The 9,707-nt window shown below is 42.5% G+C and overlaps 1 protein-coding gene across 1 annotated transcript in view; it reads right to left on the bottom strand.

Annotated features, from left to right (window-relative positions):
- Positions 1–326: 326 nt before the first annotated feature.
- Positions 327–9,707, bottom strand: part of ANKDD1B (ankyrin repeat and death domain containing 1B) — a 31,570-nt gene continuing 22,189 nt past the window's right edge. Inside the window, exons 11-15 of the mRNA XM_050913491.1 lie at positions 8,202–8,300; positions 5,331–5,426; positions 1,585–1,783; positions 722–853; positions 327–385 (exon numbers count right to left, since the gene is read on the bottom strand). Coding sequence (XP_050769448.1) covers positions 327–385; positions 722–853; positions 1,585–1,783; positions 5,331–5,426; positions 8,202–8,300 — 585 coding nt within the window. The remainder of the gene's footprint in view (positions 386–721; positions 854–1,584; positions 1,784–5,330; positions 5,427–8,201; positions 8,301–9,707) is intronic.

Here is a 9,707-nt window from a genome sequence, read left to right as displayed (position 1 = left end):
ACAAAATAGCTTAATTTGCAGTTCCAATACAGAATTAGTGTATCAATGTTAAGCTAGGTGTAGAAATTGTAGGGGGGTCGTTCTTGCTTAGAAGTATAGTCATAAATTACCAGCCAGCCATTCACTCTTAAATTCTTTAAATCATTTTATGGCAAGCATATGAGAGAGAGCTAACCAATATTTCAGGAGTGCAAGTTCTTCTAGCTTGGAAAAAGTCATACAACTTCAAAATAGGTTTTTGTTTCCAGAAAAGATGGTATTTGTATTTGAAAGTCACTTTCCATCTGGCATCTAATTCCATCATATGCCGTGTTTTATTGACAAACTCATGAAATTGCACATTTTCTTGAGTCCATGTCAGTGCTACTTGCAGCTCTGATCTTCTCTGTAAAGTAAGAGGAGAAAACACTTGCTTGACATGCTCTGCTTTTTACAAGGTCAGACTAATCTAAATGAAGGATGGCCAATCACATTTTAACCATGTTTGCAGGACAAAGGAGGGAAGCAAAGTTTGCACATTTTTATCTTCCTTTAGAAATCTCAAGTCTCACTTAAATGCTCTTCCTCAAGTAACCTCACCCCCCAGCAAGGGCAGAGTCCCAGAAAGGAAGAGAGTGTCCTCCAGCTCCGCCACGGTCACACCTTCCCAGCACCAGCAGGGACCTCAGCACCACACTGCAGTCTCGCAGAAGACAGCGTAATGTGCTCTGTAACAACTTACCAGCTAAAGGCTGAAATCCTGCTTCCACCAGATCTTCATATATACGCTTGACAGGATTCTGATGAGCCAGCAATGTACCATGTAACCAGATGAGCAACATTCTGTTTCCATGTTCCTTGTAACTTTTTGTCCCTGTGCAATATACAAAGTATTTGTCTTTTCTGTATGCTGGAAACAAACAGTGTATTTTGTGCTTTTGCACTTTTAGAGTTCCAGGAGGTTTTAAAACCTACTCATTTACTCTTATTTCCTTTCTTACGTAGAAGCAAAATGAAGACTGACACTTACAAAGGTTAAAAAAAAAAACAAACAAAAATTCTAGTTTTATCCTAAGGCTACTGTGAAGGGAGAAAAAATAGCTAATACATCTTAAAATTATTTTTTTCCTTTCATTTTTCCTCAACATGTGGAAATATACCCTGGAGTAGTAGTAAAAAAGTACAATGTGTGCTACGGCAGTATTGCTTTCTCAGCACTTGAGATGCCTGAAACCAGAAACTGCTGTTTCATGGCAGCTGTGAGGAGAGAGCATGAACAAGGTCTTCCTGTGTCACGAGGTTCCCCGGTCCTCACTTGCAGCGTGACCTGCCAGACCTTTCCATGCTGCTCGCTGTTCCCATTTTTAATTTCCAAAGATGAAGAAGGTTCCTTCAAGCCAAGAGGGAGAAGTGGCTTGTACTTCTACAGCACCGCTTCCCAGGAACCAGCAACACAGCTTGTATCCATTCACTGCTCTTTTTCATAATTTCAATAAGACCAGTATAGCCAGTGTGTATCTGTGATACTCATATAATTTAAAAAGCAACTCTGCCTTGTGGGTTTTATAGCTTATATATTATGTCTAGCCATTCAGATATTGTCACCTGTCCATTGTTCTTCAATAGCTTTAATTTGTTCATCTGTGAACTTCCAGAACAGGGCCAGTTTTTTCCATTCCTGGGGTTTTAACTGGTTGTATGCTAGATTCCAAAGGGAGGAACGGATTTGTTTGGTCTGTGTACTATGATCTTGTTTGAAGGACAAGCTGAAGTCTGACCCGTCATCACTATGAGCTAGATGTTCCTGAAAAAGAAAGCAGATGATGAATTTTGTAATGAAGCTGGGAATCTTTGCTTAGTGAGCAGTGAACACTGTGTCCTGTACGGCCATATGTAGCTACTGACAGGTGATTTGCTCGGTGCAGGTAAAGGAACCACGTTTGGCTAGTAGAGCTCTTTGGAAGATGTCTTAGCATGGATGATGTTACTACAGTCTTAATAACAGAACAGAAACGAAGCCCTCCAGTGTCTGTTGCTAAGTCTTATTAAGTTAAAGGCAAAATAAACCACTTTCTTTCTCTGGCACTTGATACACAATAGCAAGTAACAGCAAGTACTACGCCAGCTACTTTTTATGCCACATTTTGAACATGGTTTCAACCCAACCATTCTTTCCTCTTGCTTCTGGAAGTGCTAACCTCTCCCTGAGAAAAGGCTAGGCACCATTGACGTGGCGCTTACTCAAGCTGTTCCTGCCTCTGCCCTGTCAGCTCCGCTCGGCTGAAGCGGGGACTACCAGGTCATGTGATGGCAGCATGAGCCGCTGGGTTTAGCATGCGGAGCCCTGTTCAGCAAAGTATTTAAGCACCAATAAGCACGTGCGTGTTGAACCTGGATCTAGTTTTATTGCCTGCATAAGCATAATCAGATAGAAACCAAAACTGCAAGCATTTTACCCTCCAGATTAAAAGTGATGTTGCTACCGTATGCATGGCTCACCAACAGGAGTGATGGGGTTGCTTCTTGTTTGGGCACCTCTGCAAAAGCCATGTCTAGCAGTGATTTCAGCCCTAGCTGAGCAGTGCCCAGGGAAAAGCCGCATTCCTAGTGTAGGTAAGCGCAAACTACTTTTATGTTTCATTTTGTTTATGTGCTAGTCCTGTTTTAAATCAGTCTCCAAAGTGAAAAATGTCTTCAGGAAGTTGATACAGGATTACAAAGCAGATACTAAGCAAAAAAGGAAATAGCAGCATGCCACATTTTATAAGTACTAAACATAAAATACTCCATTCCAGATTAAATTCAGAAAAATACAACAGCATTATTTCCTAACCTTATGAGAGTCTTGCAAGCAAAAAAAAAAAAAAAATCTTAGTTCAGTAACTAAGCCTTGTCATGTATGTTTGATTCCATTTTCCTGGTGCAGACTTTATTTCATGCTTCCTGACACATGCAACGTGAGGTTTAGGAGATTCTACGGGACAGCTTCAGGCTCTCCCCAGTTCAGTGTTTCTCTTCTGAGGTTTAAAAGAACAAAACCAACAAAAAATCCACAAGCAAACAAACAAAAAAACCGTTTTTTCTCCTCCCTTTGCAGCAGCACAGCTTCTCTTTGCTGCTAATTGTGTGTCTAGGCAATGGCAGGGTGGGACAGTAACAGCAGCCCTCATATCAGTCAAAAACAGCCTGGGCAGTGATAGAGAAGTGTTGGGTAGAAACAGTAAATAGAAAAAATGGCAGACGGAGAGAACAAGACACTCACACACATTAGTATCATGCACTTCCTCACAGCAACATGACATTTCCTTTTGTAACTAATGCTTTGTCACAGGTGATAAGTCAGCTCAATGTAACAAAAAGAGTTCTTGCAATAATAGTTCAAAATGCTGTGGTTTTCTATATGGTAACACCACCTGAACAACGTCATATTCCATAACTCTTAAGATCTAAGCTGCTCCCAAAGGCTGTGCTCTTAGCTTCAGGTAATGGGATACAAACACTTATGTTTCTGTTTCCCAACATCTGTGGAGCTCTTGAAGAAAATCATCTGCTTAAACGTCTTTTCTTCTCCTCAGGCAATCCAGTAAACAATGCCAAGAGCTTAGGAGCATTACGGGCTCACTGCTGTCAGACTTGTCTTCCCTGGCAACAGATGACTTCACTTCTAATTCCCCTTTAAGCCAAAAGAAACAATGACGTACCTGACAACTCCAGCTGAACTGATGCAAATCAAATATACACAATACAGGGAGTTTGTGGAGATGTTTTTCATGATAATTAATCTAGATCTGTGATTTACCAGCACAATGCCCTGTAATATTAAGTGTCACGGATTTGGACACGCAGGGCTGGAGTGGGGTGGTAAAAGACCGGCTAATTCATGTGCCTGCTCTCTGGCAGGATCAGTATGCTTATACCGCCCTGGGAGGCACTTGGCTAACCTGGTAAAACAAACACTCCCTAGCAGGAAGCAGGAATGAGAATGAAGTCCCAGATTTGTGTGGCAGCTCAGCAGTGAGAGTGCAAGAGCTGACAGCCAAGTGAATTCCTTTCACAAGTCCTTTTGCTGCAGTTTGCTAGCTCTGGTGCTCACAGAATTACTTGCTCTACAGAAGTAAATTCTGTTAGCATCTTCCTTCTTGCAGGTTTTATGGTGGATGCTACAAGAGATGTCTTTTACTGCCTCACTAGGACCAATCCATGAACAAAGAGTGTATTTGAGAGAGCTTGGGGATTTTAAACTGTATTGTGTCAAAACTCAGCAAATTTAACCAGTTCTCAGGGACCCCACATAAACCTATGGCTCCAAACAACAAAAACTGAGCAAACCAATACAAGACTAATCTATGGAGCATTAATATGCCCTAAAATTAACCTTCACCATTGTATGAAATAGCTCCCTTTCATCGAGTATGTAGGTATAGCAGGTTCTTTGTGGCTCATTGCTACAACTGTCATTGACGGAATAAATAAACTTTCTCAGAATTCTAAATGGTCCCAGTTAAGACCCTGTGACATGAGATGTGCTGAATTTTCAAGACCCATTTGGGCTGGGTCTGAGTTTCAAGGCATGTCTCTAGAATGGGCCTCACCAGCAGCCCAGCTCCAAATACTCCTTTGATTTTAAGAGGTACTAAGCTTAGCTTTTTTGTTCAGACACACACCGCCTGTAGAGCGTGTACAGGTTCATAAGTGACATGGGATAGTCAACACAGGCCAAAATAATTGTCATCTATATTTTAATATATCTGACTCTCAGCCCTTTAGGAGGGCCATCACTAAGCAGCCTATGTTTAAATAACAACTAGGGAAAGGTTAGAAATTCAGACAATCTGAGGTCAATCTAAGCCGTGTCCTTCACACTTGTTGCCTGGTTCTTTCCCATTTCATTGATTGCATTTTATAATTAACACGCATAAAACAGAAAAGGGAGCTCCTGCCAAAGCAGCTGAGCCCTTACTAGCAAAGGAGTGATGGACACCTGCACTCCACCATTTTTCAACCACAGATTGTGCTGTACCAAAGGACACAGGGATCAATGTGGATTCAGGTCATCCCAGCCCTGATGCTGATGGCACAGTTTGAATTTGGGTCAGAATCTCTCTCCACCCCTTTATCTCTGTGTGTAGAGCATGATGCAGGAAAATGATAAGATCTGCCTACAGTTTTACAGCTAGTCAGGAATAAAACCTGGATGGGGTAGAGACTTTCCCGTTGCCAATCCTAACCTCACTTTATCAAGGCTAGTCTTGCAACCTGCCAAAAGGAACCGCCTCAGGCAAAAGGCACTTCAAGATCAGAATCGGCTTTTCCTTTACAGTTCTCCCAGTGTAATGAAAGATGTCTCTTACCTGTTTCATGGCATAATACCTTTCTGCTTTAATGATCATATCTACAATGAGGGCGTGATTGCTCCTTGATGCCACAGCTAGTGCAGTTTTTCCATGCTGAAAGCAGAGACAGTGAATCAGAACTTTATATAAATGAGGATAAGTATATCATAGAAGAAACACAGGAGCTTTGTTTACAGAGCCCCATCCCTTTTTTTCAAGAAAACTCATTACTACAATTTTATGGCTTCAGGGTAGCTACAAAGTTCTATGCTTTGCATGAGCTGTATCCCCTCAGCCCAGAGGTGGTCAGTTTTTTCCCACACTGAACTCCACCTAAAGAATTTCTGGTGAGGTACAGCTGCTTTCAGAAACCTCCTGCACTCAGACTGCTGTGTGCTTCATACCAGCTTGCGCTCGCCAGTCACTGCTTCCAAGTTTGTGCAAGCCCAGGCATCTGCAGGCTGAAAACTACCACAAATACAGTCCATTCCCATGTTATGGTTAAACTGGCATTTCAGGTGGATAGCCTGGCAAAGCTGGAAGCCTCCAACTTTAAGGGCAGACCGGTGTGTTGTTTTGGATGGTAAGAGAAGCTGGCTCACAGAATGAAAAGAGTGTGGGAATGACTTTCTCATGACAACTGAAGTGAGCACAACTGTAGGTGATTTTTCATGGGTAGTACAGGCAGTCAAAGGAATTAAAAGCCAGTGCTTTAATTCCAGCTGCAGAGGACTGCTTAGTTTATCTGAACCCATCTCTGCTATCAACACTTCAACGTAAAGGCATCTCAGCAGCTCTACAGGGTTCTCTTTGCAATTGTCCAGTTCTCTCTGCAATTGTCTATTTTTGGCAGATTTGCACTGAGCAGAACTGCCTCAGATTTAAATATTCAGGGTATTCTCCACATATCAAGTGCTAGGCATTTTAGAAAATTAGACCTAAAAGAAGCCAACCCCTTAATTAGAAGGTTCAGTAATTAAATTATAAGGCATTTCAACTCTCCAGCTATTATAAAGTTCCTTAATATATACCTTTTGAGTTCTAGCTCCTGGATCTGCTCGAGATCATTCTAATTAGGCTGTTTTTAGAAAAGCATCATGTTGGAAGCCAAGGAATTTACATTTCATAAAATCTTTATAGCATAGACGTACTTTCTATGTGAAGAGCCCGGAGACCACAAGAGCTCCTTGGGTCCCACCTCTGGGAAGGTGCTCTGCATTTTGCAGGGAGGGGGAGGGGGTAGAAAAAGGGGGTGTTTCTGGCCTCCTGTGCTAGTGCAGACACCGCTGGCATCCTGCATGCACATGTAGTATGGCAGTCTTGCACACAGGGAGCACTCTCTGCACTATCAATTGCAACTAGTGACAATTATATCTGCAGATGGGAGGAAGAAAGAGCTCCCGAGAGAGCATTTCCTGAGCTGTAACAGCTTGCAACTCATGCAGATGCATGACGTGCTCTGGAGACTGAGGACACTTGCTGCCGGGGCACAGAGGCCAGGAAAACACTGTGCAATCGAAGCAGGCTCCCCCTTTTCCTGCCTACTGTTCAGTAAGGACAGGAACATTTTTGGCATCTCAGCACAAATTTAGTTCAAAGAGGGCTGTACTTGCGAATGTTCCCAGCGGTGGCATGGTCTCAGGGGTCATCCAGCAAACAGGCAAGGGAAAAGCTACTCCAAGAAATAAAACCAATGCAGAAAGGTGACAGAACTTGTGCTGGCTCAGAGCCATATTCTTATAACATGCCCTGAACTCTGTCAACACTGCTGTAATACCAGGGCACTATCCAGCCCAAAGGCTTGCAGGTGCTTAAGGTCAAAACGGGCAATAAGAAGTAATTTTCTGTTCCTGCCCTTGGAATATGAATAGGTAGAGACAATTTTCCAATGGCTAAGGCACTGTCTAAAGTGGACAAGATTTCATTCTAGGTTAGGCCCTATGAGAACTGCAGCTCTCCAGCTAGTGTAGGCATGACTCTGAATGGGAGGGCTTAACTGCAATGCAGCATCTTACCTCAGCCTCACAAAACACATCAACCATGTCACCCGCACTCAGAGCCCCGAGCCTCACGTCAGGCTAGGGAAAAAAGAGATGATCCTAGTCCATAAAGCTTTACTCCTCATCAGGACAGTTTTGTGTATGAAAATTACTTTTTTAAATTACTAAAGAGCTAGATTTTGCTCATGATAAACATCAAATCTGTCAGTTCAATCATACAGAAAATCAATACAGTGGTAACAGTATAAAAAAGGGAAGCTCAATCTTGCAGTAATTTAGCAAAATTTGTGAAAACTGGATTTGGTACTCTGTCCTTTCAAAAGCACTTCCCCAGAGACTCTTTGTTTTGGTCCTTCTTCCAGCCATTGCCATTCTTGCCTCAGTCTTTCCAGGCTGAACATCAGCAACAGGGTCTAAGCACCCGCCTGAACAGATCTGGGACGGCTTCTCAGGGACGCGGCACCATCATTTCCAGATGTCCCAGAGTGCTAAAGGGCAAACTCACCATCGCTGCAATTAGTGAAGCTGGCAGTACCTGTGCCTCTCCTGGCAACGAAGCTGGCTGCGAGTGCACAGTTACAACAGCTGACGGCTGTTTTCCACTCTGTAAGCCTAGTCCTTTTTTCCATCAGAGATCTCTGGCAGCAGAGTTTACCCTTCGAACTACGGAGCTTGGAAGTTTTACATCTCTTCACTAAAACCATTTCAGATCTCTGCAAGCTGGAGGTACAGTGATATTAAAAGAAGACTTCCTTTGTAACAACTAACAGTTAGCTTTACCTAGGAAAGACAACTGGCAACAAGTGCTTCCTGCATCTCTGGGAAGAAGGTTATAAAAAAAAAAAAAAAAAATCACATAATCCTTGCATGTGTGAGGAATGCAGTCTACCTTATCCACGGTCTTGAGATCGCAGCCTGCCTTCAGCAGCACTTCCATCAGCTCCACATTGCCAAGATCAGCTGCCAGATGTAGAGGGGTTTCCTGCCTCTGGAATTAATGACACCAAATAAATACAATAAGCCAAACTCCCTCTTAGAAGCAGAGCGCTCACAATCTGAATCTAAAGAAGATTCACAACAAGAGACAGCCTTGGCGAGAAAACACTGAACAGAATGAAGTCATTTAACTTTCGAGTGATCTACCTGCCAGTTTTGTTTCAGGCAAACAAGAGAGCATCTGGGATCTCCGCAGGAAAACCAGGCAGGAGTTCCAGCTGGCTGAGGAAAAAGTTGCTGTCATGCCCCTCTAATGTACGGTAACCTAACGAGCTCTCTCTCTTCCCTCTTAAAACAAGGTGTTTTGGACAGAGTGCTTGATGTCACTGCCAGCCCCCACCCATGCTATCCTCTCAAGTAACCTTTTCACTGCTGAAATTCATGCAGAGACAACTGAACATCCATAATTTTCAACAGTATATTGTGTAACGAACGTCTACAACAGGGTTTGTTAGCCATCCCTACCACAAAACGATGATATGTAGCAGAAGTCTACCTGCTCCACAATGGGTTCAGTGAACCTTAAACCACACACACAAAAAAGAGGAAAAAAAGAAAAGCATTAAACAAAACCAAACCATTAACAAGAAGTACAGCTAAAGGGGCATTCAGCTTCAAGTGTAATCTTTGGGTCTGAAATAAGGGTTGTGTAGTCTCTACACAGCTGCATGTACCCAAATAAAACCTATTTATTTATTTATCCTTCTACAGAATAATAGAATAATAAATTCCAGACGTCTATGGGTGTAATGCAGCAGCAAATAAGATATGTTGTCATTTGTGGAAGCCCTGCATATCTGGACATGTCCCTTAGCATGTTTCATGTGACACAGCATCCTTTTAAGTTGAAGGTTTTGTGCCTGTGCTTCTCTCATGTTGCAAGTCTACATTCTGCAGGTCTCGTTAGAGAACTTTTTTGGCCTTTAGACCTTAACTTAAAGGTTGCAGAGTCACACACCAAGACCTTACACACCAAGGAACACCAGCCTCCGGGTTCCACATTAGAGTCTCTCATCAGCTCTTTTGGGAATACACACTATGATCACATGACCTCATAAATTTCCTCCAACAATACATCCTACTTTGTTTTCTGCAGTAATTTAGAGATATGTATGTAGTTATGGTATGTAACTTCAGATATGCTAGAGACAAAGCACGAAACATTTCTAAAAGATGTGTTCAAGAAGTTTACAAAATTCTCTTTCATGTGACAGAAGAGCTTATCATCATACTTCACTCCAGCTACAAATGACAGCCTCTGTATCCAACAAAAATGTGTATAAATTAATCTTTAGCAATAAAATGATCAATGGGAAGAGGCGAACTACAGATTTCTCAAAGACTAGTCCTTGTTACTATCGTGGGGAGCATCCTCACCTGTCACATGGGAGACCAGAGT

This window comes from Gymnogyps californianus, chromosome Z, assembly GCF_018139145.2.
Source record: "Gymnogyps californianus isolate 813 chromosome Z, ASM1813914v2, whole genome shotgun sequence".
Taxonomy (NCBI): Eukaryota; Metazoa; Chordata; class Aves; order Accipitriformes; family Cathartidae; genus Gymnogyps; species Gymnogyps californianus.
Note: the sequence above shows the minus strand (reverse complement) of the source record. Positions and strands in the feature narration are given on the sequence as shown.